The sequence below is a fragment of the Coregonus clupeaformis genome, unplaced genomic scaffold, assembly GCF_020615455.1.
Source record: "Coregonus clupeaformis isolate EN_2021a unplaced genomic scaffold, ASM2061545v1 scaf0302, whole genome shotgun sequence".
Classification (NCBI taxonomy): domain Eukaryota; kingdom Metazoa; phylum Chordata; class Actinopteri; order Salmoniformes; family Salmonidae; genus Coregonus; species Coregonus clupeaformis.
The window spans coordinates 238,916-266,104 of record NW_025533757.1 but is presented as its reverse complement, the minus strand read 5'-3'; the positions used below and the strand labels follow the sequence as shown (position 1 = coordinate 266,104).

Sequence of the window (27,189 nt, the reverse complement as noted above, 5' to 3'; positions counted from 1 at the left end):
TAGACTCAACCCACTTTATTCAGCTTTATTCAACACGTGTTCAATGATCAAGAAGAATGACTCCTTATCTGCTTTATCAATGCTGCCGTTTATTTATTGGGGTGAACACTTTGAACATAAAACCAAATCTCCCATTAACTTATCTCCAAATATTCAATAACATCTTGCATGTAAGAACATCAGTGTACTGTCAGATATTATTGAGTATTACCTATGGCAGGTGTACAATAGAAGCAACCATTCATAGATCTGTGCAGTCTCACGATGCACCTGTTCAATACGAGTGAAGCAGGAAGTTCAAGTGCTGTCAGGAAGTTCAAGTGCTGTCATAGACTTCTTACGATTGAGATCGTTTAACAAATCCTGCTACAAATACATGTCTCAGCCTCTCAATGCACATATTGCATACATTCCAGCAAAGACCATTTGAACCAAGTGAGTCAAAGCAACTATGTAACTTCAGTCTATGCATTTCAATGTAATGTAACGGATAGCCTAATACACTACCTAGGACACCTTGTAAAGAGGGAAGATTGACTACATTTTAAAACAAACTATATTTTAGGCTTTATTCTTACACCATTGCTCTTCTTATGTGATTACACTTTGTTTTTTCATGAAAGCAAATGTAGTACAAACCCATATAACCAATCAATGAGTCTTCAAGCACTCAGCTCAAAGTCAAAATATCATCATGATAAAACTGTTTTAATTAATTGTGGAATAAGTGTTCAAATGTAAGGCATTTAATTTAAAAAAAAATGTAAACTGTCATCAAAAATGAACAAAAAATGTTGAATATACCCATGTGCTCTGTACAGTTTGGTTTCACTATTGCTGAGTAAATCCACACAGACAGTATTCACAAAGCAGTCTCTAGAAAAATGCATCAGCAGCAATATACCCTAAGTTGCATTTTGTTCTGCTTCTTGTGGTGGAGAAAAAGTCAAACGTGGTGAAAATGGATATAAGAGAGAATATAGTAATGAGTTCCAGATGCACACAGGGGATGATGTGGTATCCCAGGGTGCATCACTAACGCAGGGCCTTTGGCAAGTCAAAGATGGCCGCCAACGAACAGAGCCCTGCTCCAACCTATCCTGTCCTGAATCCCGCCCTAAGCCAGCCGTCTGACTGGCTCCTGGGCTCCTTTCAACGCATCAATCATCATCCTCATCATCTGAGTCCATCACCTTTCGTCGGTTGAACTGAGGGGAGGAGGGGACGCAGTCAGTTAAAAGCCTGTCTGAGATTGTGATATTGTATCTGATCCGTGGACTCACCTTGACAGTTGTCTTTTTTTCTGTTTGCTGACTAACTTTTTCTAGGATGTCGATCAAACCAGTCTCTGAAATCTGAAAGAGACAATCCAAATGTAAGGAACAGCCAATAGCAGATGGGTCAAGTCAGTGCGTTTCATAGGGATGTGACAAATGGAAGAAAAAAAAATTCTGGTTAAAAGTTTAAACGATATGAAAAAAAACATAAAATTGCATGTGAATTCACAAGGCACAATATGGTCCTGCGTATGACCGTTAGGAGGCAATGCAGTTCCATCTACCGCAGTCATGGCTACTCCGTCCCTTATCGCAGTTATTTTGTGTGAAGCTGTCTGTCTTTTCTTGGGGGCCTGCGCTGCTGCCAGCAACGGGTTGGGTCTCACAGTGCGTCCCTTTCAGATGGTTAAGCATTGCACCTGTACTACAATTACTGTAGGCCTACCTCAATCCCACATCCAAAGTTTGCATTTCACCACCTTCTCATTTAAGTTCTCAAAGTATTGCCATACCGGATGGTGCTGTCTCTTGCCTTTCTTTGCCATTTTTCCAACGCCAATGACGTAGTGGTGGAGCATCGACTCCAAAATAATCGATTCCTTGACTCCTATGTCAACTCCTGGTTTCAACTCACATTTCTGAGTGTCAAGATTCGATTCCGCTAGGGATAGACTCGTTGACTCCTAAGACTCAGTATTTTCTAACTCGCAATTTCTTGGCTTGCATGTGTGTTGCAACTTCAGTAAAGCAGGGCCTATCATCAATGAATAGGCTAGGATATTCTAAACACAGAAGACCGAAGACTGAACACACTTGCATCATTAGCGAAGAGAAAGAACCGGCAGGCCTTCTAAGTGTTTTTTTTCGGGTCGCATAAGTCCAAACAGTGTAAAAAATTAATAAAATAATAATATACGCTGAGTGTACTAAACATTAGGAACACCTGCTCTTTCCATTACAGACTGACCAGTTGAATCCAGGTGAAAGCTATGATCCCTTATTGATGTCACTTGTTAAATCCACTTCAATCAGTGTAAATGAAGGGGAGGAGACAGGTTAAAGAAGGATTTTTAAGCCTTGAGACAATTGAGACATGGATTGTGTGTGTGCCATTCAGAGGGTGAATGGGCAAGACAAAATATTTAAGTGCCTTTGAACAGGGTATGGTAGTAGGTGCCAGGCGCACTGGTTTGGGTGTGTCAAGAACTGCAACGCTGCTGGGTTTTTCACGATCAACAGTTTCCTGTGTGTATCAAGAATGGTCCACCACCCAAAGGACATCCAGCCAACTTGACACAACCGTGGGAAGCACTGGAGTCAACATGGGCCAGCATCCCTGTGGAACGCTTTCGACACCTTGTAGAGTCCATGCCCCGATGAATTGAGGTTGTTCTGAGGGCAACAGGGGTGCAACTCAATATTAGGAATGTGTACTGAGTGTACAAAAACATGTATTTTTTATACATTTTCGGGATGGAAAAAACACTTTCAGTGTAAACGTAAAAGACTAAAACCAGATATAAAGTATGCAGAAAAGCTAATGTACCTATTCATTTTTATATAATATAATCTTTGAGAACTAACAAATCACCTAAATAAAAGCTAGACAGTCAGGGAGAATAGAACATTCCCAAAATACTGAATTTAGCAGTATAGTTAGAACACAGGATTAGCCATGGCAAAATTCACAGAATTGCAGGAAATTTGCTTTAAAACTGCAAAAAAGTCTCATCTGCATGGCAAAATATGTAGAATCGCAGGAGAACTTAATAGAATTGCAGGACATTGGCTTGAAAATGCACACATTTCTCTAAACCGACAAGATCGGGGCCTCTAAAATGTTCTCTCAAATTCAGCCGGGCCGACCACACCCACCACCTAAGCACCCTTTAGATCCTGAAAACCCCCTGATTTTAATTTAGTAAATAAAATTTAAAAAAATAGGTTAGGGATCCCAATTTTGTTTAAACGTAGGTTCAACGATATATGTCTGCATATGCCTTAGGTCCACTTCCCTCACCTTTCCCCCCAGCTGGCCCATGCGGGCCATCTGTATGAGGTAATTCTCCACTGCTTTGGCCTTCTCTGGCTTCACCAGAGCCAAGTTACTCACTGCAACACAACAAAACATAGCAGACTTTTAGGCAACGGCGCCACCTATTGTTAACCAGATGTAGGTACTGAAAGTTCCAATATCAGATCAATGATTTATTCAAACCAGGGGGATATGAAAGACCTACATCTGGCACGGGCGGACTGGTCTAGAACCTGAGCCAGCATGGAGTTCCTCATCTCTGTTTCCCTGTGAAAAGACAGAACAGAAGATTATAGTTAGGCCACAATGACTGCGTTTACAAAGGCAGCCCAATTCGGATATTTTTTTAACTAATTGGTCTTTTGACCAATCAGCTCTGAAAAATATCTGACGTGAAAAGATCTGATGTGATTGATCAAAAGACCAATTAGTGGGAAAAAAATATCTGAATTGGGCTGCCTGTGTAAACGAAGCCATTGTTTATCACATTGACTAGCTTTATAAATAGTTTATCGCATAGTTCTTCACAAACCAGAGCTGCAAACTGCAGGTCAAGACATGCAACATTAGCAAACTGTGAACTAAACCAACAACAGTGGAGACATCTGTGTCTCTGAAATGTAGCTATACTCAGCGCAGAGTTGTGAATGCATGACAGGAATAAAAGTTTAGATGGATAAATAATGAAGACTAACCTCTGTTTGGCCTCCTGCTGCCCTTGCTGGTCATTTGAAGAGTCCTGGGAAGGGAGGGGAGAAAGAGACAGTCAGAAAGTCCACACATTACTCTGCCTTTATCTTAATTGTATAAAATAAAATATATATATTTTTAAAAACAATAACAAGAGAACAGACCAGCCACTGGATACAGGCTATTTGAGAGAATGTGTATTTTATTTGCGTTAGCCAACAGGCTACTGTATCACACAGCCATGCTGAGAGCGCAAATCGGCTCTCTTGAAGTGTAGCCTATCCTAATATTGATGTAAATTTTTGACACCCATGGCGAAGCGTTATAAAACAAAGGGACTAGAGACTTGAACAACACCGTTTAAACTGTACCAAAACGTAGCTCAGAAAACAACCCTTTGCCCCCTCCCCTATCCCTACTCCTTTGGAGTTTGCAGATCTGAAGGAGCCTATTGGTAGACTGGTTGGAGCCATCCCCGTATTGATTACACCTGCCCAGTTCCTTCAAATCCAGCCTACCCCAAGAGGAACAGGGATAGGGAGTGGGACTGGGATAAAATGAACTGTAATATAGTAGAATACAAAGTTAATATATACAGGTTTCTGGAAAATCTTTTTATACAAAGCTTTCAAAATAGTACAAAAACATTTTAAATAGTTTAACATAAGCTTCACTCAAGCTTGATAACCATGTCACAAACCATTCACAATACTTAATGGTTCTGGCATTCAAACATTTAGCTATTCCTTTATTGCAAACATACATACTAAAAGAGCACAGGCAGAACTGCCAGACATGCTGCATTGCTCAGTCCAGGTCATTAATTATACAGCCTTTTGCCATGTCACTGTCATCACACAATGTGCAGTACAGTAGCTGTACAGCAGCTTACCCCCGGATTCATTTGGTTCCAAGACAGACTCTGAAAAATTAGCAACTGAAACTCAATCAAAACATCTCTGTTGGAGGAAAGGATTCCTAGTGTGCCTATGTCCATCCCCAATCTTTTGATTGATAATCTCTGTCATCATGTCACTCATATTTAGGTATAACCCATTCATAGACGCTAACTACCTTTAGCACCTATTAACGATAGTATCTTCTGGCCGGGGGAGTTTTGTTAAGAGCCCCGACGCTCGTTGTGGATGTTAAAACGCATTGCTTGCGGTACGGTTTTGGAAACATAAGTAACGTGTCTTTTATATATGCGAGAAATAATAAAAAGGTTAAATTACTAAACACCTTATAGGTTTTTTAAATTAACCTTTACTTAAGCAGGGGAACCCATTGAGACCAGGGTCTCATTTGCAATGGTGCCCTGAGAACAACAGTTCAAGCAACGTGAGCAACAATTCCAGCATGATCACTACAAAGTTACAGTTACAACATTTCAAACAAATTATGTTACATTCAAAAGGGCAGTAGAAACAATCAAGCAAAACAAGTGCAGTCTTCATTGGTCACATTTTTTATTATAGCCATAAATTCACCTTTTGGGACCAAAGAATCAAGTTAAGAGTAACCTGTAGGTCATTCCAGGACTGAGGGGCATAGTAACTGAAAGCAGTCTTCCATAACTCAGAGGACACCCATGGAATCTCTAGTATGAACCAGTCTTGAGAGAGAGTATTATACTTACTAGATTTCCTATTTAGAGGTGAGATGGGGTAGAATGGGAGTTTCTGGAGAAGTGCTTTATATATTAATAATAGCCAATGTTGGGCCCTTCTGTTAGTCAGAGACTCCCATCCAACAGAACTATATAACAGAAAATGATGCGTACAGAAATTACATAAGATTGAGTCGCCATAGTCAATTACAGAGAAGTATTGCTTCAACAATCTTCCTCCTATTTTAAAAAGTGAGACAGGATTTATTTCTATACAGGCAGTGGCGACCCGTCATATATATATATATATACAGTATCTCACAAAAGTGAGTACACCCCTCACATTTGTGTTAATATTTTCACTTAGGGGTGTACTCACTTTTGTTGCCAGCGGTTTAGACATTAATGGCTGTGTGTTGAGTTATTTTGAGGGGACAGCAAATTTACACTGTTATACAAGCTGTACACTCACTACTTTACATTGTAGCAAAGTGTCATTTCTTCAGTGTTGTCACATGAAAAGATATACTCAAATATTTACAAAAATGCGAGGGGTGTACTCACTTTTGTGAGATACTGTATATACAGTGGGGAGAACAAGTATTTGATACACTGCTGATTTTGCAGGTTTTCCTACTTACAAAGCATGTAGAGGTCTGTAATTTGTATCATAGGTACACTTCAACGGTGAGAGACAGAATCTAAAACAAAAATCCAGAAAATCACATTGTATGATTTTTAAGTAATTCATTTGCATTTTATTGCATGACATAAGTATTTGATCACCTACCAACCAGTAAGAATTCGGCTCTCACAGACCTGTTAGTTTTTCTTTAAGAAGCCCCCCTGTTCTCCACTCATTACCTGTATTAACTGCACCTGTTTGAACTCGTTACCTGTATAAAAGACACCTGTCCACACACTCAATCAAACAGACTCCAACCTCTCCACAATGGCCAAGACCAGAGAGCTGTGTAAGGACATCGGGGATAAAATTGTAGACCTGCACAAGGCTGGGATGGGCTACAGGACAATAGGCAAGCAGCTTGGTGAGAAGGCAACAACTGTTGGCGCATTTATTAGAAAATGGAAGAAGTTCAAAATGACGGTCAATCACCCTCGGTCTGGGGCTCCATGCAAGATCTCACCTCGTGGGGCATCAATGATCATGAGGAAGGTGAGGGATCAGCCCAGAACTACACGGCAGGACCTGGTCAATGACCTTAAGAGAGCTGGGACCACAGTCTCAAAGAAAACCATTAGTAACACACTACGCCGTCATGGATTAAAATCCTGCAGCGCATGCAAGGTCCCCCTGCTCAAGCCAGCGCATGTCCAGGCCCGTCTGAAGTTTGCTAATTATCATCTGGATGATCCAGAGGAGGAATGGGAGAAGGTCATGTGGTCTGATGAGACAAAAATAGAGCTTTTAGGTCTAAACTCCACTCGCCGTGTTTGGAGGAAGAAGAAGGATGAGTACAACCCCAAGAACACCATCCCAACCGTGAAGCATGGAGGTGGAAACATCATTATTTGGGGATGCTTTTCTGCAAAGGGGACAGGACGACTGCACCGTATTGAGGAGAGGATGGATGGGGCCATGTATCGCGAGATCTTGGTCAACAACCTCCTTCCCTCAGAAAGAGCATTGAAGATGGGTCGTGGCTGGGTCTTCCAGCATGACAACGACCCAAAACACACAGCCAAGGCAACTAAGGAGTGGCTCTGTAAGAAGCATCTCAAGGTCCTGGAGTGGCCTAGCCAGTCTCCAGACCTGAACCCAATAGAAAATCTTTGGAGGGAGCTGAAAGTCCGTATTGCCCAGCGACAGCCCCGAAACCTGAAGGATCTGGAGAAGGTCTGTATGGAGGAGTGGGCCAAAATCCCTACTGCAGTGTGTGCAAACCTGGTCAAGACCTACAGGAAACGTATGATCTCTGTAATTGCAAACAAAGGTTTCTGTACCAAATATTAAGTTCTGCTTTTCTGATGTATCAAATACTTATGTCATGCAATAAAATGCAAATTAATTACTTAAAAATCATACAATGTGATTTTCTGGATTTTTGTTTTAGATTCCGTCTCTCACAGTTGAAATGTACCTATGATAAAAATTACAGACCTCTACATGCTTTGTAAGTAGGAAAACCTGCAAAATCGGCAGTGTATCAAATACTTGTTCTCCCCACTGTATACTGTAGCTAAGAAAGTAATACTAAGTGTATGTTGTGTAGTAAGCTGTTAGTAGCCCATGTGCCTCACCCTAATAATTTGGTCCCTTTCCCCTTCATAACTTAGCCTACTGTTCTGACTTGGTGGTGCACATGTAGCCTATAGCATGTTTTAGAGAAATGTCATCATTGAATATTGTAAGAGCTTTCATTGTCTGCTTATATGCCCCCTTTATTTATCATAAGGTTCTGACTTGGTGTACAGGGAGGATACTGTAAGAATGGTCCAGGTTCTGAATTCTGTCACTGTACATTTCAAAAGTGCTGAACAAATAATTATATTGACTACATCCGTCTTAGCTCGCTCATTAATGTCTTAATCGAAATTATCTGCTCATCGTTCCCTTATGCCATAGTTTGTACATCTAATTTGTCAGTAGAAACCACATTTGTTTAAGCAAGTCAGCCATATCAGCTATGTTTTTTTTTTTAAGGCAGGAAATTAGGCTGAATTAACTGTTTTGCTGCCAGACAAGGCTCTGCTGATAGCCAGGTGTAGCTGTGGTAAGGATTCACTCCATGGTGCTGAAAAGAAAGCTATGCTGTTGGGACAGCTGTATGTAGGCCCTAACAGTTTGTGGGCACCGTTTGTCACCGTTATAGTGCAATTAATGTATTGTTTAGTGTTGAGTAGTGGCTTTGCTGGCATACATACATTATAATGAGTTTGCCCCACCAAAAGGTACATGCTAAAATCACCACTGTATACAGGAAAACAATCTTTACTTGCAACTTTTTAGTCAGTTTATCAATGTGTGTTTTAAAGGCCAACTTATCGTCAATCCAAATGACTAGCTACTTATATAATGGGGAACTAGCTAAATTTGGGCTCCTCTCAAGGTCTTTAGCATCAATTTTACGAGACCTGGAGAAAAACAAACTTGGTTTTATCAACATTTAGCATTAATTTAAGGTTGGTGAGCGATTCTTGAATTGAATCAAAGCTGAAGATTGTGAATGGCCTGCTGCACTGAGAGGGCACGGGAATAAATAACTGTCATCCACATAGAGATGTAAGCCCCAGATATTTTTATTCAGGGACAAACCAACATTATTCATGTAAATAGTGAACAGTAAAGGGCCTAGTATTGAGCCTTGTGGCACTCTTTTGGTTATGTTAAGAAATGTTGACTTAACTCCATCAGCAAATATACATTGACCTCTGTTGTGCAGTTGCCTGAAAACCGGATGTTGAATTGCATTGAATTCTACATCTGGCAGAAATGAGAGTTTGAGTCAAGAAAGATTCCTCTCATGACCTCTACAAGCCAGAATGTTGAATAAAATAATATTATATTGTACTTTACCGGTTGTCTGTGCAGTTGGTCGTTTTGGCAGTAGGAATGTTAAACAATATATCCACAGGAAAGAATAATTACAGAAATGTTTCAAAGCGCTGGTAATGTATTCAGATTTCTTTCACGAAGCTTGAGCAGAACCATGTAAACACATGCACGAGCTCGGCAAGTACACGCACGTCACGTGCATGTATTTTTTATCTTGTGTGAATTATTTCAGGTAATAGAACGTGTTGTCACTGAAAAATACTCTCGGATGCAACTGTTTTAAAACCGGTTAAAACAGTGTACAGTAAACTGTATATTTTGCATTTGTGAAAATATTTTCATGTGGTATGAAATTTGAGGGCTTTATGTTTCTAGCACAGTACCGCAATTGAGAATCGATTCAAGTTTTGATGGCTGTTTTGGCTGCCGGAGCCAACTCGCCTCTAAACAGAACATGTAAGGTCATTGGACTAAAATGATTAATTTTAGGTTTATTTAGACCAATATTGGGCTAATCTAGGTATATCTATTCAGTCAAGTGTTTTGCTTAATGAGCGTTAGAAATCAGTGTCAAACAGGTTTGCTAGATAATACAGACAGAGGGTGGGCTACTAACAATGATGTTCAGTCTATTGTTACAGGCTCGGTCTGAAAATATGACATTCATACTACTCTCGCACGTGCACCTAAACACCTGGGCACATGCACGCGTACCAGGGGAGCAGTAGGGTGGAAACGCGCATTTCTCAACCCCAGCCCCAGAGGAGTGGAAGACGCAAGCGCCAAAGTCAACTAGTTAGCTGGTCATTGTCCTGTTAATTACTTAAAATGTATGTTTGTCTCGCCTATTCGTTGAAGTGTCTGCTATTCATAAATGTTGCTTCTATGAAATTATATAGCTTACAAGCTACTGGTAGGCCTGTAACTCGTTTCTCACTATGGCATGAGTTTGCTTGCTAACGTTAGCTAGCTATCTGGCTACAATATCTTATAACTAACTAGCTCGTAAACTAGGTACATATAATTATCTGGCTGCTATGCAAACATGCAATGAAAAGTAATATAGAGAATTCGTTAAAGATGGTGATAGGTTAAAATACTCTAAACTTGAGCTATAAGGCTAACACTACTAACTAGCTAGCAACAGAATGAATAGTGGATCTCCATATGGTCGGAACTATGCATTTTTTGTCCCCTCATGTTCTCCCCTTACCCCATGTTTTGACTGCAGTTCGGCCATGCGTTGCCGCCTGATAGCCTCCAATTCGTCGTCTGCCATTGTGTTCGAATTTATAGAAAATAGGCCTTATCAGTGGTAAAATAAGAAAATCTGTCACTTCACGAGTCTTGTGGAACTGTTTCGTTAGGGGCCGGGCCTTGCTTCAGTATAATGTAATCGATCTCACAATAATCCAATATGCATCCAGAATAAAGCAATCGAGCCACGAAAGGATGATCTCGTAGAAATGATGAGGGGCTGGACACCTTAGGCCTGGCCATCAAACAAGTCACACTTACAACATAAAATATAATAATTTATGTATTCATACATAAACATGAAATTGTAATTATTTATTTTGCTATCTAGATTTTCCTAAATACATTTCAGGACACAAAAATGGGTAATCAATATTCTGAAGGAAATGGCACTCAACCCAACCCCACTGTCCAATAAAGCTTAGACATTTTGTTAATATCAAATCAAACATAAAAAAGTAGTGTTTGCTGTCATCGATTGGTCCAAAAAGGACGGTGAAACAAATGACTGGGATCTCTCAGAGAAGTACAGTTGAAGTCGAAAGTTTACATACACCTTAGCCAAATACATTTAAACTCAGTTTTTCACAATTCCTGACATTTAATACTAGTAAACATTCCCTGTCTTAGGTCAGTTAGAATCACCACTTTATTTTAAGAATGTGAAATGTCAGAATAATAGTAGAGAATGATTTATTTCAGCTTTTATTTCTTTCATCACATTCCCAGTGGGTCAGAAGTTTACATACACTCAATTAGTATTTGGTAGCATTGCCTTTAAATTGTTTAACTTGGGTCAAATGTTTCGGGTAGCCTTCCACAAGCTTCCCACAATAAGTTGGGTGAATTTTGACCCATTCCTCCTGACAGAGCTGGTGTAACTGAGTCAGGTTTGTAGGCCTCCTTGCTCGCACACGCCTTTTCAGTTCTGCCCACAAATGTTCTTTAGGATTGAGGTCAGGGCTTTGTGATGGCCACTCCAATACCTTGACTTTGTTATTATTATTATTGTCCTTAAGCCATTTTGCCATAACTTTGGAAGTATGCTTGGGGTCATTGTCCATTTGGAAGACCCATTTGCGACCAAGCTTTAACTTCCTGACTGATGTCTTGAGATGTTGCTTCAATATATCCACATAATTTTCCTTCCTCATGATGCCATCTATTTTGTGAAGTGCACCAGTCCCTCCTGCAGCAAAGCACCCCCACAGCATGATAATTCATAAAATAATATGCCATTTAGCAGACGCTTTTATCCAAAGCCACTTACAGTCATGCGTGCATACATTTTTTTTGTTTTTTTTGTGTATGGGTGGTCCCGGGGATCGAACCCAGCTGCCACCACCTGCTTCACGGTTGGGACGGTGTTCTTTAGGTTGCAAGCCTACCCCTTTTTTCTCCAAACATAACGATGGTCATTATGGCCAAACAGTTCAATTTTTGTTTCATCAGACCAGAGGACATTTCTCCAAAAAGTATGATCTTTGTCCCCATGTGCAGTTGCAAACCGTAGCCTGGATTTTTATGGCGGTTTTGGAGCAGTGGCTTCTTCCTTGCTGAACGGCCTTTCAGGTTATGTCGATATAGGACTCGTTTTACTGTGGATATAGATACTTTTGTACTTGTTTCCTCAAGCATCTTCACAAGGTCCTTTGCTGTTGTTCTGGGATTGATTTGCACTTTTCGCACCAAAGTATGTTCATCTCTAGGAGACAGAACGTGTCTCCTTCCTGAGCGGTATGACGGCTGCGTGGTCCCATGTTGTTTATACTTGCGTACTATTGTTTGTACAGATGAACGTGGTACCTTCAGGCGTTTGGATTTTGCTCCCAAGGATGAACCAGACCAGTACGTGGACAACTACAAATATCTAGGTGTCTGGTTAGACTGTAAACTCTCCTTCCAGACTCACATTAAGAATCTCCAATCCAAAGTTAAATCTAGAATCGGTTTCCTATTTCGCAACAAAGCCTCCTTCACTCATGCTGCCAAACATGCCCTTGTAAAACTGACTATCCTACCGATCCTTGACTTCGGCGATGTCATTTACAAAATAGCCTCCAACACTCTACTCAGCAAATTGGATGTTGTCTATCACAGTGCCATCCGTTTTGTCTCCAAAGCCCCATATAATACCCACCACTGTGACCTGTACGCTCTTGTTGGCTGGTCCTCACTACATATTCGTTCGCCAAACCCACTGGCTCCAGGCCATCTATAAATCACTGCTAGGCAAATCCCCGCCTTATCTTAGCTCATTGGTCACCATAGCAACACCCACCCGTAGTCTGCGCTCCAGCGGGTATATCTCACTGGTCATCCCCAAAGCCAACACCTCCTTTGGCCGCAATTCCTTCCAGTTCTCTGCTGCCAATGACTGGAACAAACTGCAAAAATCTCTGAAGCTGGAGACGCTTATCTCCCTCACTAACTTTAGGCATCAGTTGTCAGAGCACCTTACCGATCACTGCACCTGTACACAGCCCATCTGAAATTAGCCCGCCCAACTACCTCATCCCTATATTGTTATTTATTTTGCTCATCTGTACCCCAGTATCTCTATTTGCACATCATCTCTTGCACATCATTCCAGTGTTAATACTAAATTGTAATTATTTTGCACTATAGCCTATTTTATTGCCTTACCTCCATAACTGCTAAATTTGCACACTGTATATTAATTGTATTTCTGTTGTATTTTTTGATTTTTGTTTTGTTTTACCCCATATGTAACTCTGTGTTGTTGTTTTTATCGCACTGCTATGCTTTATCTTGGCCAGGTCGCAGTTGTAAATGAGAACTTGTTCTCAACTGGTTTACCTGGTTAAATAAAGGTGAAATAAAAAAAAAAAAAAAAAAAAAAGACTTGTGGAGGTCTACATTTTTTTTGGCTTATTTATTTAGATTTACCCATGATGTCAAGCAAAGAGCCACTGAGTTTGAAGGTAGGCCTTGAAATACATCCACAGGTACACCTCCAAATGACTCGAATGATGTCAATTAGCCTATCAGAAGCTTCTAAAGCCATGACATCATTTTCTGGACTTTTCCAAGCTGTTTAAAGGCACAGTCAACTTAGTGTATGTAAACTTCTGACTAACTGGAATTGTGATACAGTGAATTATAAGTGAAATAATCTGTCTGTAAACAATTGTTGGAAGAATTACTTGTGTCATGCACAAAGTAGATGTCCTAACCGACTTGCTAAAACTATAGTTTGTTAACAAGACATTTGTGGAGTGGTTGAAAAACGAGTTTTAATGACTCCAACCTAAGTGTATGTAAACTTCCAACTTCAACTGTATGTCTACTCTCAGAAGAGCCTTGGAATGACAGGAGCACATAACTACTGTTACCTGTAGAAATGTACCACATAGAAATGATACTGTTCTTGTGTTCTGTACTCAATAACTATAATAGTATAACTAGTATTACAGAAGAGAGTCTTTTTTCTTAGGTACATTTCTACCTACAATAACTGAAGGCTGACTTTCAACCACCTGAATAGGCCCAGCTGACAGGTGCGGGTCACAGTCAGCCAGGGGCGCGTTCACAGCCTTTTGGAACGTTCAGATAGAAATATGTTGTGAAGAATAAACACGCCTATCTGACATTTAGAACAAGGAATCATGTCGACTCTAGCCTTGGCATTTCTATCTGCAACGTTGGACAATGTTTAATCTCTCGTGGACAGACTACGTAAACCTAAATGGTTCAGTAGATCTGGCATGATACAATGGGATGCGTGAGATAATGAGCAGCATTAGTTCCGATGCTTTGGACAAATCACGATTTCACAGGCGTTAGCGTCTTTCGAATTTTGGAAGGGGTAGGGACATTTGAACCATAGACTTGCCCGTAACTTGCAAAGAGAGAAGGGTGGAGCTCTTCGTTCCGGTTCCGATCTCTTCCCTTAACACATATGGACCCGGAACTTAATCAAACATCTGACAATTACGCAAGACTTTAGTTCTGGGTTAACCGAGATTAGACAACGTTTGGCAACTGAACGTGGCCCAGGTGAGAGATGGTGAGAGGGGATGAGTGACAGACTCTCTAGCTCCCCCGGTAGGTACTGTAGGAGAAGCGGCTGCAGAGCAGAGGAACATGGTACTTCTGACTGTGGTCCGTTATGGTGAAGACTATCTGCAGATAAACACAGACCACCAATGTGTTAGTAACTACTCAGCCAACCAATAGGAGTTACCGAATCATTTAGTGTTCAGTTGGCGATCGCATAGCTGACTAGGAAATAAACAGAAGCTGATTCTGTGGATATAAAGAAACATTTATGTCTAACTTTATATTCCAACAGTCAAACATTTAAATGCACCTATTATTTATGATAAAAGCATTGAAGACTGTCTTGAACTAACCTCGACATATGGGTAGAAAGAGGTCTCTCCCAGACTCTCCCAGTATTGGCCCGTCTCAAAGCGCATCTTGTACACCGCTGGAGTAAAAGCTTCTCTGTTGATGAGTCCTGGGCAGCGGCCATCATCATTAGTAGTCCTAAGAAAAAATTATATAAAATACTGAATACATTGGACATTGGTTTGATGTGATCCTGAAATAAGCCTTGTCTCATTAACATTACTACCGGTATATATTCATATTTGATAATAATATTATGCAGCCCTACTGAAAGAGGCTGTACAGGTGAATCTGAAATTGATAAAGTAAATACTAAATGTGTATTTGTCTATTATATGGATTATTATGGAGCTGCTAAGAAATGATTGTGTTAATTTCCATTCTATGTCTATGTTAACTGGTGCTGCAGCACTCTCTGTGATGAGGTTACCCTGTGGTGAGAAGGTTCCAGAGTGAAGTGGAGGGATCCAGGCGATGCAGGCTGAGGGCCATGTGGGCTCCAGGGCCGCCAATCCCGGTGTTCAGGACGTGAGTGGTCAGGGGGCTGTATGGAGCTGCCATCTTTGCACACTACAGCGCATACACCGACAGCATAGTGAGTAAACATTATGGACATATGGCTACTGTAACTTTGCACAATATATACAGAAAGCTGTAGGCTAACTGTAGCCTATGAATTATTTATTATTTGGGTTAAAATAGAAGGTAGGCCTAGCTGAACCCTTAATGTCTATGAGCTGAACTAACCCAGCATTTGTTATATTGACCATCTTTTACTTTCGCTTGATTATTTTCATAAATGTCATAATAATCCTGCAGACAAACGACTGTGACACGTCTAGAATTTAGGTTTATAATATTGTAATACAATATATTAGCCTACCTTGTATTCACCCAAAAGATTATCCTTAATGTGCTGTAATCTGCTGGTACTCATACGCGCTGATTTCAAAGTCGACCCAAACAAGTTTCCCCTCTAATGAGAAGTATGGCATTTACGGTGGATTAACTGTAACAGATTTTAAGCACAAGTTCAAAACTCACGAGGTTATTCATATGACTAGGGCTGCTCTATTTGCTGTTGCAACTTGCATATCTCGTTGGGAGGAACATCATATTTTGTTAATGGTTAAGGGTATGCAAACATCCCAGTCACAAATGGCCTTTTAACATTTTTGGAGACAGGCTTGGGTCAAAGTGCATTTTAGCACACTTTAGGTAAGTCCTTAGTAATGATAATAGTGACCCCTTGACTTTTTCCACATGTTGTTACATTACAGCCTTATTCTAAAATTGATTAAATTGATTTTTCCCTCATCAATCTACACACAATACCCTATAATGAAAACAATGAAACATTACATTTACATAAGTATTCAGACCTTTTACTCAGTACTTTGTTGAAGCACCTTTGGCATTGATTACAGCCTTGAGTCTTCTTGGGTATGACGCTACAAGCGTGGCACACATGTATTTGGGGACTTTCTCCCATTCTTCTCTGCAGATCCTCTCAAGCTCTGTCAGGTTGGATGGGGAGCGTTGCTGCACAGCTATTTTCAGGTCTCTCCAGAGATGTTTGATCGGGTTCAAGTCCGGGCCCTGGCTGGGCCACTCAAGGACATTTAGAGACTTGTCCCGAAGCCACTCTTCAAATCAAATCAAATCAAATTGTATTTGTCACATGCGCCGAATACAACAGGTGTAGACCTTACAGTGAAATGCTTACTTACGAGCCCTTAACCAACAATGCAGTTTTAAGAAAGAATACCTAAAGAAAATAAGAAATAAAAGTAACAAAATAATTAAAGAGCAGCAGTAAAATAACAATAGCGAGGCTATATACAGGGGGTACCGGTACAGAGTCAATGTGCAGGGGCACCGGTTAGTTGAGGTAATTGAGGCAATATGTACATGTACAGTGGCTTGCGAAAGTATTCACCCCCCTTGGCATTTTTCCTATTTTGTTGCCTTACAACCTGGAATTAAAATTGATTTTTGGGGGGTTTGTATCATTTGATTTACACAACATGCCTACCACTTTGAAGATGCAAAATATTTTTTTGGGGGAAACAAACAAGAAATAAGACAAAAAAACTGAAACCTTGAGCATGCATAACTATTGCCCCCCCCCCAAAAGTTAATACTTTGTAGAGCCACCTTTTGCAGCAATTACAGATGCAAGTATCTTGGGGTATGTCTCTATAAGCTTGAAACATCTAGCCACTGGAATCTTTGGCCATTCTTCAAGGCAAAACTGCTCCAACTCCTTCAAATTGGATGGGTTCCGCTGGTGTACAGCAATCTTTAAGTCATACCACAGATTATCAATTGGATTGAGGTCTGGGCTTTGGCTATTCCAAGACATTTAAATGTTTCCCCTTAAACCACTCGAGTGTTCCATTAGCAGTATGCTAAGGGTCATTGTCCTGCTGGAAGGTGAACCTCCGTCCCAGTCTCAAATCTCTGGAAGACTGAAACAGGTTTCCCTCAAGAATTTCCCTTTATTTAGCGCCATCCATCATTCCTTCAATTCCGACCAGTTTCCCAGTCCCTGCCGATGAAAAACATCCCCACAGCATGATGCTGCCACCACCATGCTTCACTGTGGGGATGGTGTTCTTGGGGTGATGAGAGGTGTTTGGTTTGCGCCAGACATAGCGTTTTCTTTGATGGCCAAAAAGCTAAATTTTGGTCTCATCTGACCAGAGTACCTTCTTCCATATGTTTGGGGAGTCTCCCACATGCCTTTTGGCGAACACCAAACGTGTTAGCTTATTTTTTTCTTTAAGCAATGGCTTTTTTCTGGCCACTCTTCCGTAAAGCCCTGCTCTGTGGAGTGTACGGCTTAAAGTGGTCCTATGGACAGATACTCCAATCTCCGCTGGGGAGCTTTGCAGCTCCTTCAGGGTTATCTTTGGTGTCTTTGTTGCCTCTGATTAATGCCCTTCTTGCCTGGTCCGGGAGTTTTGGTGGGCGGCCCTCTCTTTGCAGGTTTGTTGTGGTGCCATATTCTTTCCATTTTTTAATAATGGATTCAATGGTTCTCCGTGGGATGTTCAAAGTTTCGGATATTTTTTTATAACCCAACCCTGATCTATACTTCTCCACAACTTTGTCCCTGACCTGTTTGGAGAGCTCCTTGGTCTTCATGGTGCCGCTTGCTTGGTGGTGCCCCTTGCTTAGTGGTGTTGCAGACTCTGGGGCCTTTCAGAACAGGTGTATATATACACTGAGATCATGTGACAGATCATGTGACACTTAAATAAAGTACACATGTGTGCAATCTAACTAATTATGTGACTTCTGAAGGTAATTGGTTGTACCAGATCTTATTTAGGGGCTTCATAGCAAAGGGGGTGAATACATATGCACGCACCACTTTTCCATTATTTATTTTTTTTGAATATTTTCATTTCACTTCACCAATTTGGACTATTTTGTGTATGTCCATTACATGAAATCCAAATAAAAATCAATTTAAATGACAGGTTGTAATGCAACAAAATAGGAAAAACGCCAAGGGGGATGAATACTTTTGCAAGGCACTGTAGGTAGAGTTATTAAAGTCACTATGCATAGATAATAAAGCTGTTTAGAAGCCTCTTGGACCTAGACTTGGCGCTCCGGTACCGCTTGCCGTGCGGTAGCAGAGAGAACAGTCTATGACTAGGGTGGCTGGAGTCTTTGACTATTTTTAGGGCCTTCCTCTGACAACGCCTGGTATAGAGGTCCTGGATGGCAGGAAGCTTGGCCCCAGTGATGTACTGGGCCGTACGCACTACCCTCTGTAATGACTTGTGGTCGGAGGCCGAGCAGTTGCCATACCAGGCAGTGATCTCGATGGTGCAGCTGTAGAACCTTTTGAGGATCTGAGGACCCATGCCAAATCTTTTCAGTCTCCTTAGGTTTTGTTGTGCCCTCCTCACGACTGTCTTGGTGTGCTTGGACCATGTTAGTTTGTTGGTGATGTGGACACCAAGGAACTTGAAGCTCTCAACCTGCTCCACTACAGCCCCGTCGATGAGAATGGGGGTGTGCTCGGTCCTCTTCTTTTTCCTGTAGTCCATAAACATCTCCTTTGTCTTGATCATGTTGAGGGAGAGGTTGTTGTCCTGGCACCACACGGCCAGGTCTCTGACCTCCTCCTTATAGGCTGTGTCGTCGTTGTCGGTGATCAGGCCTACCACTGTTGTGTCATCGGCAAACTTAATGATGGTGTTGGAGTCATGCCTGGCCATGCAGTCATGAGTGAACAGGGAGTACAGGAGGGAACTGAACACGCACCCCTGAGGGGCCCCCGTGTTGAGGATCAGCGTGGCGGATGTGTTGTCACCTACCCTTACCACCTGGGGGCGGCCCGTCAGGAAGTCCAGGATCCAGTCGCAGAGGGAGGTCCATAGCTTAGTGATGAGCTTTGAGGGCACTATGGTGTTGAACGCTGAGCTGTCGTTAATGAATAGCATTCTCACATAGGTGTTCATTTTGTGTAAGGACAGTGTGGAGCGCAATAGATATTGCATCATCTGTGGATCTGTTGGGGCGGTATGTAAATTGGAGTTGATGTGAGCCATGACCAGCCTTTCAAAGCATTTCATGGCTATAGACGGGAGTGCTACGGGTCGGTAGTCATTTAGGCAGGTTACCTTAGTGTTCTTTGGCACTGGGGGACTATAGTGGTCTGCTTGAAACATGTTGGTATTACAGACTCAGACAGGGAGAGGTTGAAAATGTCAGTGAAGACACTTGCCAGTTGGTCAGCGTATGCTCGGAGTACCCGTCCTGGTAATCCGTCTGGCCCTGCGGCCTTGTGAATGTTGACCTGTTTAAAGGTCTTACTCACATTGGCTACGGAGAGCGTGATCAAACAGTCGTCCGGAACATCTGATGCTCTCATGCATGTTTCAGTGTTACTTGCCTCGAAGCGAGCATAGAAGTATTTTAGCTCGTCTGGTAGGCTCGTGTCACTGTGCAGCTCGCGGCTGTGCTTCCCTTTGTAGTCTGTAATAGTTTGCAAGCCCTGCCACAACGGACGAGCGTTGGAGCCGGTGTAGTACGATTCGATCTTAGTCCTGTATTGACGCTTTGCCTGTTTAATGGTTCATCGGAGGGCATAGCGGGATTTCTTATAAGCTTCTGGGTTAGACTCCCGCTCCTTGAAAGCGGCAGCTCTACCCTTTAACTCAGTGCCCTGTAATCCATGGCTTCTGGTTGGGGTATGTACGTACAGTCACTGTGGGGACGACGTCATCGATGCACTTATTGATGAAGCCAGTGACTGATGTGGTGTACTCCTCAATGCCATTGGAAGAATCCCGGAACATATTCCAGTCTGTGCTAGCAAAACAGTCCTGTAGCTTAGCATCTGCTTCATCTGACCACTTTTTTATTGACCGAGTCACTGGTGCTTCCTTCTTGAGTTTTTGCTTGTAAGCAGGAATCAGGAGGATAGAATTATGGTCAGATTTGCCAAATGGAGGGCGAGGGAGAGCTTTGTACGCATCTCTGTGTGTGGAGTAAAGGTGGTCTTGAGTTTTGTTCCCTCTGGTTGCACATTTAACATGCTGGTAGAAATTAGGTAAAACTGATTTAAGTTTCCCTGCATTAAAGTCCCCGGCCACTAGGAGCGCCGCCTCTGGATGAGCGTTTTCCTTTTCGCTTATGGCCGTATACAACTCATTGAGTGCGGTCTTAGTGCCAGCATCGGTTTGTGGTGGTAAATAGACAGCTACGAAGAATATAGATGAAAACTCTCTTGGTAGATAGTGTGGTCTACAGCTTATCATGAGATACTCTACCTCAGGCGAGCGAAACCTTGATACTTCCTTAGATATCGTGCACCAGCTGTTGTTTACAAATATTCATAGACCACCACCCCTTGTCTTACCAGAGGCTGCTGTTCTTTCCTGCCGATACAGTGTATACAAACAATGCGAAAAAAACAAACAAAATAGCACGGTTGGTTAAGAGCCCATAAAACGGCAGCCATCCCCTCCGGCGCCATTGTACAACCTGCGTTGTCTTGTCTGTGTGCTTAAGTCGTTGTCCTGTTGGAAGGTGAACCTTCGACCCAGTCTGAGGTCCTGAGCGCCCTGGAGCAGGTTTTCATCAAGGATCTCTCTGTACTTTGCTCAGTTCATCTTTCCCGCGATCCTGACTAGTTTCCTAGTCCCTGCCGCTGAAAAACATCCCCACAGTATGATGCTGCCACCACCATGCTTCACTGTAGGGATGGTGCCAGGTTTCCTCCAGACGTGACGCTTGGCATTCAGGCCAAAGAGTTCAATCTTGGTTTCATCAGACCAGAGAATCTTGTTTCTCATGGTCTGAGAGTCTTTAGGTGCCTTTTGGCAAACTCCAAGCGGGCTGTCATGTGCCTTTTACTGAGGAGTGGCTTCCGTCTGGCCACTCTACCATAAAGGCCTGATTGGTGTAGTGCTGCAGCGATGGTTGTCCTTCTGGAAGGTTCTCCCATCTCCACAGAGGAACTCTGGAGCTCTGTCAGAGTGACCATCGGGTTCTTGGTCACCTCCCTGACCAAGGCCCTTCTTCCCCGATTGTTCAGTTTGGCTGGGCGGCCAGCTCTAGGAAGAGTCTTGGTGGTTCCAAACGTCTTCCATTTAAGAATGATGGAGGCCACTGTGTTCTTGGGGACCTTCAATGCTGCAGAAATTGTTTTGGTACCCTTCCCCAGATCTGTGCATCGACACAATCCTGTCTCAGAGATCTACGGACAATTCCTTCGACTTCATGGCTTGGTTTTTGCTCTGACATGCACTGTCAACTTTGGAACCTTATGTAGACAGGTGTGTTTTCGCTTTGTCATTATAGGGTATTGTGTGTAGATTGATGAGGAAAATGTATCTCAACCCCAGCGGAGTGGAAGATGCAAACACCAAAGTCAAGTAGTTAGCTGGTCATTGTCCTGTTTATATATATATATATATATATTTTAACCTTTATTTAACTAGGCAAGTCAGTTAAGAACACATTCTTATTTACAATGACGGCCTACACTGGCCAAACCCGGACGACGCTGTGCCAATTGTGCGCCGCCCTATGGGACTCCCAATCACGGCTGGTTGTGATACAGCCTGGAATCGAACCAGGGGGTCTGTAGTGACGCCTCAAGCACTGAGATGCAGTGCCTTAGACCGCTGCGCTATTCGTTGAAGTGTCTGCTATTCATAAATGTTGATTCTATTAAATTATATAGCTTACTAGCTACTGGTAGGCCTATAACTCGTTCCTCACTATGGTATGAGTTTGCTAGCTAGCTAACGTTAGCTTGCTAACGTTAGCTAGCTATCTAGCTACAGTATCTTATAACTAACTAGCTAACTAGCTCGTAAACTAGGTACATAATCATCTGGCTGCTATGCAAACATTCAATGAACAGTAATATAGAGAATTCGTTAAAGATGGTGATAGGTTAAAATACTCTAAACTTGAGCTACAAGGCTAACACTACTAGCTAGCTAGCAACAGAATAAATAGTGGATCTCCATATATGGTCGGAACTATGCATTTTTGGTCCCCTCATGTTCTCCCCTTACCCCATGTTTTCACTGCAGTTTGGCCATGCGTTGCCGCCTGATAGCCTCCCATTAGTCGTCTGCCATTGTGTTCGAATTTATAGAAAATAGGCCTTATCAGTGGTAAAATAAGAAAATGTGTCACTTCACGAGTCTAGTGGAACTGTTTCGTTAGGGGCCAGGCCTTGCTTCAGTATAATGTAATCGATCTCAGAATAATCCAACATGCATTTACATTTTTAGTCATTTAGCAGATGCTCTTATCCAGAGCGATTTACAGTTAGTGAGTGCATACATTATTTTTATTTTTTTTCATACTGGCCCCCCGTGGGGATCGAACCCACAACCCTGGCGTTGCAAACGCCATGCTCTACCAACTGAGCTACATCCCTGTCGGCCATTCCCTCCCCTACCCTGGACGACGCTGGGATCTCTATTGGCACAGCTAGCACTGCGATGCAGTGCCTTAGACCACTGCCCCACTCGTGAGGCCTATTACCTAGAATGCATCCAGAATAAAGCAATCGAGCCACGAAAGGATGAACTTGTAGCAATGATGAGGGCTGGACACCTTAGGCCTGCCCATCAACCAGTCACACATACAACATAAAATATAATAATTTATGTAATCATACATGAACATAAAATTGTAATCATTTATTTTGCTATCTAGATTTTCCTAAATACATTTCAGGACACAAAAATGGGTAATCAATATTCTGAAGGAAATGGCACTCAACCCAACCCCACTGTCCAATAAAGCTTAGACATTTTTGTTCATATCAGATCAAACATAAAAAAGTAGTGTTTGCTGTCATCGATTGGTCCAAAAAGGCCGGTGAAACAAATGACTGGGATCTCTCAGAGAAGTACAGTTGAAGTCGGATGTTTACATACACCTTAGCCAAATACATTTAAACTCAGTTTTTCACAATTCCTGACATTTAAACCTAGTAAAAATTATCTGTCTTAGGTCAGTTAGGATCATCACTTTATTTTAAGAATGTGAAATAATAGTAGAGAGAATGATTTATTTCAGCTTTTATTTCTTTCATCACATTCCCAGTGGGTCAGAAGTTTACATACACTCAATTAGTATTTGGTAGCATTGCCTTTAAATTGTTTAACTTGGGTCAAATGTTTCGGGTAGCCTTCCACAAGCTTCCCACAATAAGTTGGGTGAATTTTGACCCATTCCTCCTGACAGAGCTGGTGTAACTGAGTCAGGTTTGTAGGCCTCCTTGCTCGCACACACTTTTTCAGTTCTGCCCACAAATGTTCTTTAGGATTGAGGTCAGGGCTTTGTGATGGACACTCCAATACCTTGACTTTGTTGTCCTTAAGCCATTTTGCCACAACTTTGGAAGTATGCTTGGGGTCATTGTCCATTTGGAAGACCCATTTGCGACCAAGCTTTAACTTCCTGACTGATGTCTTGAGATGTTGCTTCAATATTTCCACATAATTTTCCTTCCTCATGATGCCATCTATTTTGTGAAGTGCACCAGTCCCTCCTGCAGCAAAGCACCCCCACAGCATGATGCTGCCACCCCCGTGCTTCACGGCTTGGATGGTGTTCTTCAGGTTGCAAGCCTACCCCTTTTTTCTCCAAACATAACGATGGTCATTATGGCCAAACAGTTCAATTTATGTTTCATCAGACCAGTGGACATTTCTCCAAAAAGTACGATCTTTGTCCCCATGTGCAGTTGCAAACCCTAGTCATGTTTAATCTCTCGTGGACAGACTACGTAAACATAAATGGTTCAGTAGATCTGGCATGATACAATGGGATGCGTGAGATAATGAGCAGCATTAGTTCCGATGCTTTGGACAAATCACGATTTCACAGGCGTTAGCGTCTTTCGAATTTTGGAAGGGGTGGGGACATTTGAACCATAGACTTGCCCGTAACTTGCAAAGAGAGAAGGGTGGAGCTCTTCGTTCCGGTTCCGATCTCTTCCCTTAACACATATGGACCCGGAACTTAATCAAACATCTGACAATTACGCAAGACTTTAGTTCTGGGTTAACCGAGATTAGACAACGTTTGGCAATTGAACGTGGCCCAGGTGAGAGATGGTGAGAGGGGATGAGTGACAGACTCTCTAGCTCCCCCGGTAGGTACTGTAGGAGAAGCGGCTGCAGAGCAGAGGAACATGGTACTTCTGACTGTGGTCCGTTATGGTGAAGACTATCTGCAGATAAACACAGACCACCAATGTGTTAGTAACTACTCAGCCAACCAATAGGAGTTACCGAATCATTTAGTGTTCAGTTAGCGATCGCATAGCTGACTAGGAAATAAACAGAAGCTGATTCTGTGGATATAAAGAAACATTTATGTCTAACTTCATATTCCAACAGTCAAACATTTAAATGCACCTATTATTTATGATAAAAGCATTGAAGACTGTCTTGAACTAACCTCGACATATGGGTAGAAAGAGGTCTCTCCCAGACTCTCCCAGTATTGGCCCGTCTCAAAGCGCATCTTGTACACCGCTGGAGTAAAAGCTTCTCTGTTGATGAGTCCTGGGCAGCGCCCATCATCATTAGTAGTCCTGAGAATAAATTATATAAAATACTGAATACATTGGACATTGGTTTGATGTGATCCTGAAATAAGCCTTGTCTCATTAACATTACTACCGGTATATATTCATATTTGATAATAATATTATGCAGCCCTACTGAAAGAGGCTGTACAGGTGAATCTGAAATTGATAAAGTAAATACTAAATGTGTATTTGTCTATTATATGGATTATTATGGAGCTGCTAAGAAATGATTGTGTTAATTTCCATTCTATGTCTATGTTAACTGGTGCTGCAGCACTCTCTGTGATGAGGTTACCCTGTGGTGAGAAGGTTCCAGAGTGAAGTGGAGGGATCCAGGCGATGCAGGCTGAGGGCCATGTGGGCTCCAGGGCCGCCAATCCCGGTGTTCAGGACGTGAGTGGTCAGGGGGCTGTATGGAGCTGCCATCTTTGCACACTACAGCGCATACACCGACAGCATAGTGAGTAAACATTATGGACATATGGCTACTGTAACTTTGCACAATATATACAGAAAGCTGTAGGCTAACTGTAGCCTATGAATTATTTATTATTTGGGTTAAAATAGAAGGTAGGCCTAGCCGAACCCTTAATGTCTATGAGCTGAACTAACCCAGCATTTGTTATATTGACCATCTTTTACTTTCGCTTGATTATTTTCATAAATGTCATAATAATCCTGCAGACAAACGACTGTGACACGTCTAGAATTTAGGTTTATAATATTGTAATACAATATATTAGCCTACCTTGTATTCACCCAAAAGATGATCCTTAATGTGCTGTAATCTGCTGGTACTCATGCGCGCTGATTTCAAAGTCGACCCAAACAAGTTTCCCCTCTAATGAGAAGTATGGCATTTACGGTGGATTAACTGTAACAGATTTTAAGCACAAGTTCAAAACTCACGAGGTTATTCATATGACTAGGGCTGCTCTATTTGCTGTTGCAACTTGCATATCTCGTTGGGAGGAACATCATATTTTGTTAATGGTTAAGGGTATGCAAACATCCCAGTCACAAATGGCCTTTTAACATTTTTGGAGACAGGCTTGGGTCAAAGTGCATTTTAGCACACTTTAGGTAAGTCCTTAATAATGATAATAGTGACCCCTTGACTTTTTACACGTTGTTAAATTACAGCCTTATTCTAAAATTGATTAAATAGATTTTTCCCTCATCAATCTACACACAATACCCCATAATGAAAACAATGAAACATTACATTTACATAAGTATTCAGACCTTTTACTCAGTACTTGAGCCTTGACTCTTCTTGGGTATGACGCTACAAGCGTGGCACACATGTATGGTCCTCTGTAGCTCAGCTGGTAGAGCACGGCACTTGTAACGCCAAGGTAGTGGGTTCGATCCCCGGGACCACCCATACACAAAAATGTATGCACGCACGACTGTAAGTCGCTTTGGATAAAAGCTTCTGCTAAATGGCATATTATTATATTATTATTATTATTTGGGGAGTTTCTCCCATTCTTCTCTGCAGATCCTCTCAAGCTCTGTCAGGTTGGATGGGGAGCGTTGCTGCACAGCTATTTTCAGGTCTCTCCAGAGATGTTTGATCGGGTTCAAGTCCGGGCCCTGGCTGGGCCACTCAAGGACATTTAGAGACTTGTCCCGAAGCCACTCTTCAAATCAAATCAAATCAAATTGTATTTGTCACATGCGCCGAATACAACAGGTGTAGACATTACAGTGAAATGCTTACTTACGAGCCCTTAACCAACAATGCAGTTTTAAGAAAGAATACCTAAAGAAAATAAGAAATAAAAGTAACAAAATAATGAAAGAGCAGCAGTAAAATAACAATAGCGAGGCTATATACAGGGGGTACCGGTACAGAGTCAATGTGCGGGGGCACTGGTTAGTTGAGGTAATTGAGGCAATATGTACATGTACAGTGGCTTGCGAAAGTATTCACCCCCCTTGGCATTTTTCCAATTTTGTTGCCTTACAACCTGGAATTCAAATTGATTTTGTATCATTTCATTTACACAACATGCCTACCACTTTGAAGATGCAAAATACATTTTTTTGTGAAACAAACTAGAAATAAGACAAAAAAAACAGAAAACCTGAGCATGCATAACTATACTTTGTAGAGCCACCTTTTGCAGCAATTACAGCTGCAAGTCTCTTGGGGTATGTCTCTATAAGCTTGCCACATCTTGCCACTGGGATTTTTGCCCATTCCTCAAGGCAAAACTGCTCCAGCTCCTTCAAGTTGGATGGGTTCCGCTGGTGTACAGCAATCTTTAAGTCATACCACAGATTCTCAATTGGATTGAGGTCTGGGCTTTGACTAGGCCATTCCAAGAC

General features: G+C 41.9%; 3 protein-coding genes across 6 annotated transcripts; all 3 read right to left on the bottom strand.

The window, feature by feature from the left end:
* Positions 1-10,533, bottom strand: LOC121558004 (programmed cell death protein 5). Of its 2 annotated transcripts, XM_041871489.2 has the most exons (7): positions 10,342-10,533; positions 4,895-4,924; positions 4,008-4,051; positions 3,518-3,579; positions 3,298-3,389; positions 1,284-1,355; positions 1-1,208 (listed from the first exon to the last, which is right to left on the bottom strand). In XM_041871489.2, the coding sequence occupies exons 1-7, from the start codon at positions 10,405-10,407 to the stop codon at positions 1,161-1,163; spliced, it is 414 nt and encodes a 137-aa protein (XP_041727423.1). In that variant the 5' UTR covers positions 10,408-10,533; the 3' UTR covers positions 1-1,160. The 2 variants fall into 2 exon arrangements, with proteins under 2 accessions (XP_041727423.1, XP_041727424.1); XM_041871490.2 differs by lacking the exon at positions 4,895-4,924 and having other exon boundaries at positions 10,342-10,529.
* Positions 10,534-13,620: 3,087 nt separating this feature from the next.
* On the bottom strand, positions 13,621-22,474 carry LOC121558002 (5-hydroxyisourate hydrolase). Of its 3 annotated transcripts, XM_041871485.2 has the most exons (5): positions 22,313-22,474; positions 15,643-15,768; positions 15,190-15,329; positions 14,762-14,897; positions 13,621-14,531 (listed from the first exon to the last, which is right to left on the bottom strand). In XM_041871485.2, exons 2-5 carry the CDS (start codon positions 15,694-15,696, stop codon positions 14,442-14,444), a joined length of 420 nt encoding a protein of 139 aa, XP_041727419.1. In that variant the 5' UTR covers positions 15,697-15,768; positions 22,313-22,474; the 3' UTR covers positions 13,621-14,441. The 3 variants fall into 3 exon arrangements, with proteins under 3 accessions (XP_041727419.1, XP_041727420.1, XP_045070665.1); XM_041871486.2 differs by lacking the exon at positions 15,643-15,768; XM_045214730.1 differs by lacking the exon at positions 22,313-22,474 and having other exon boundaries at positions 15,643-16,012.
* Positions 22,475-23,975: 1,501 nt separating this feature from the next.
* On the bottom strand, positions 23,976-25,920 carry LOC121558007 (5-hydroxyisourate hydrolase-like). Its single transcript, XM_045214732.1, has 4 exons — positions 25,601-25,920; positions 25,148-25,287; positions 24,720-24,855; positions 23,976-24,489 (listed from the first exon to the last, which is right to left on the bottom strand). Exons 1-4 carry the CDS (start codon positions 25,652-25,654, stop codon positions 24,400-24,402), a joined length of 420 nt encoding a protein of 139 aa, XP_045070667.1. The 5' UTR covers positions 25,655-25,920; the 3' UTR covers positions 23,976-24,399.
* Between the last annotated feature and the right edge of the window lie 1,269 nt (positions 25,921-27,189).

Excerpts from the sequence above, each read along its gene's own strand:
- LOC121558007 (XM_045214732.1), bottom strand. The coding sequence starts at position 25,654 with ATGAGTACCAGCAGATTACAGCACATTAAGGATCATCTTTTGGGTGAA. Across the intron at positions 24,856-25,147 it reads TGGAACCTTCTCACCACAGG|GACTACTAATGATGATGGGC; the intron begins GTAACCTCATCA and ends ATTTATTCTCAG. Across the intron at positions 24,490-24,719 it reads CTTTCTACCCATATGTCGAG|ATAGTCTTCACCATAACGGA; the intron begins GTTAGTTCAAGA and ends GTTTATCTGCAG.
- LOC121558004 (XM_041871489.2), bottom strand. The coding sequence starts at position 10,407 with ATGGCAGACGACGAATTGGAGGCTATCAGGCGGCAACGCATGGCCGAA. Across the intron at positions 3,390-3,517 it reads CCAGTCCGCCCGTGCCAGAT|TGAGTAACTTGGCTCTGGTG; the intron begins GTAGGTCTTTCA and ends GTTGTGTTGCAG. Across the intron at positions 1,209-1,283 it reads AAAAAAAGACAACTGTCAAG|TTCAACCGACGAAAGGTGAT; the intron begins GTGAGTCCACGG and ends TCCTCCCCTCAG.
- LOC121558002 (XM_041871485.2), bottom strand. The coding sequence starts at position 15,696 with ATGAGTACCAGCAGATTACAGCACATTAAGGATAATCTTTTGGGTGAA. Across the intron at positions 15,330-15,642 it reads ATCTTTTGGGTGAATACAAG|TGTGCAAAGATGGCAGCTCC; the intron begins GTAGGCTAATAT and ends TATGCGCTGTAG. Across the intron at positions 14,898-15,189 it reads TGGAACCTTCTCACCACAGG|GACTACTAATGATGATGGCC; the intron begins GTAACCTCATCA and ends ATTTTTTCTTAG.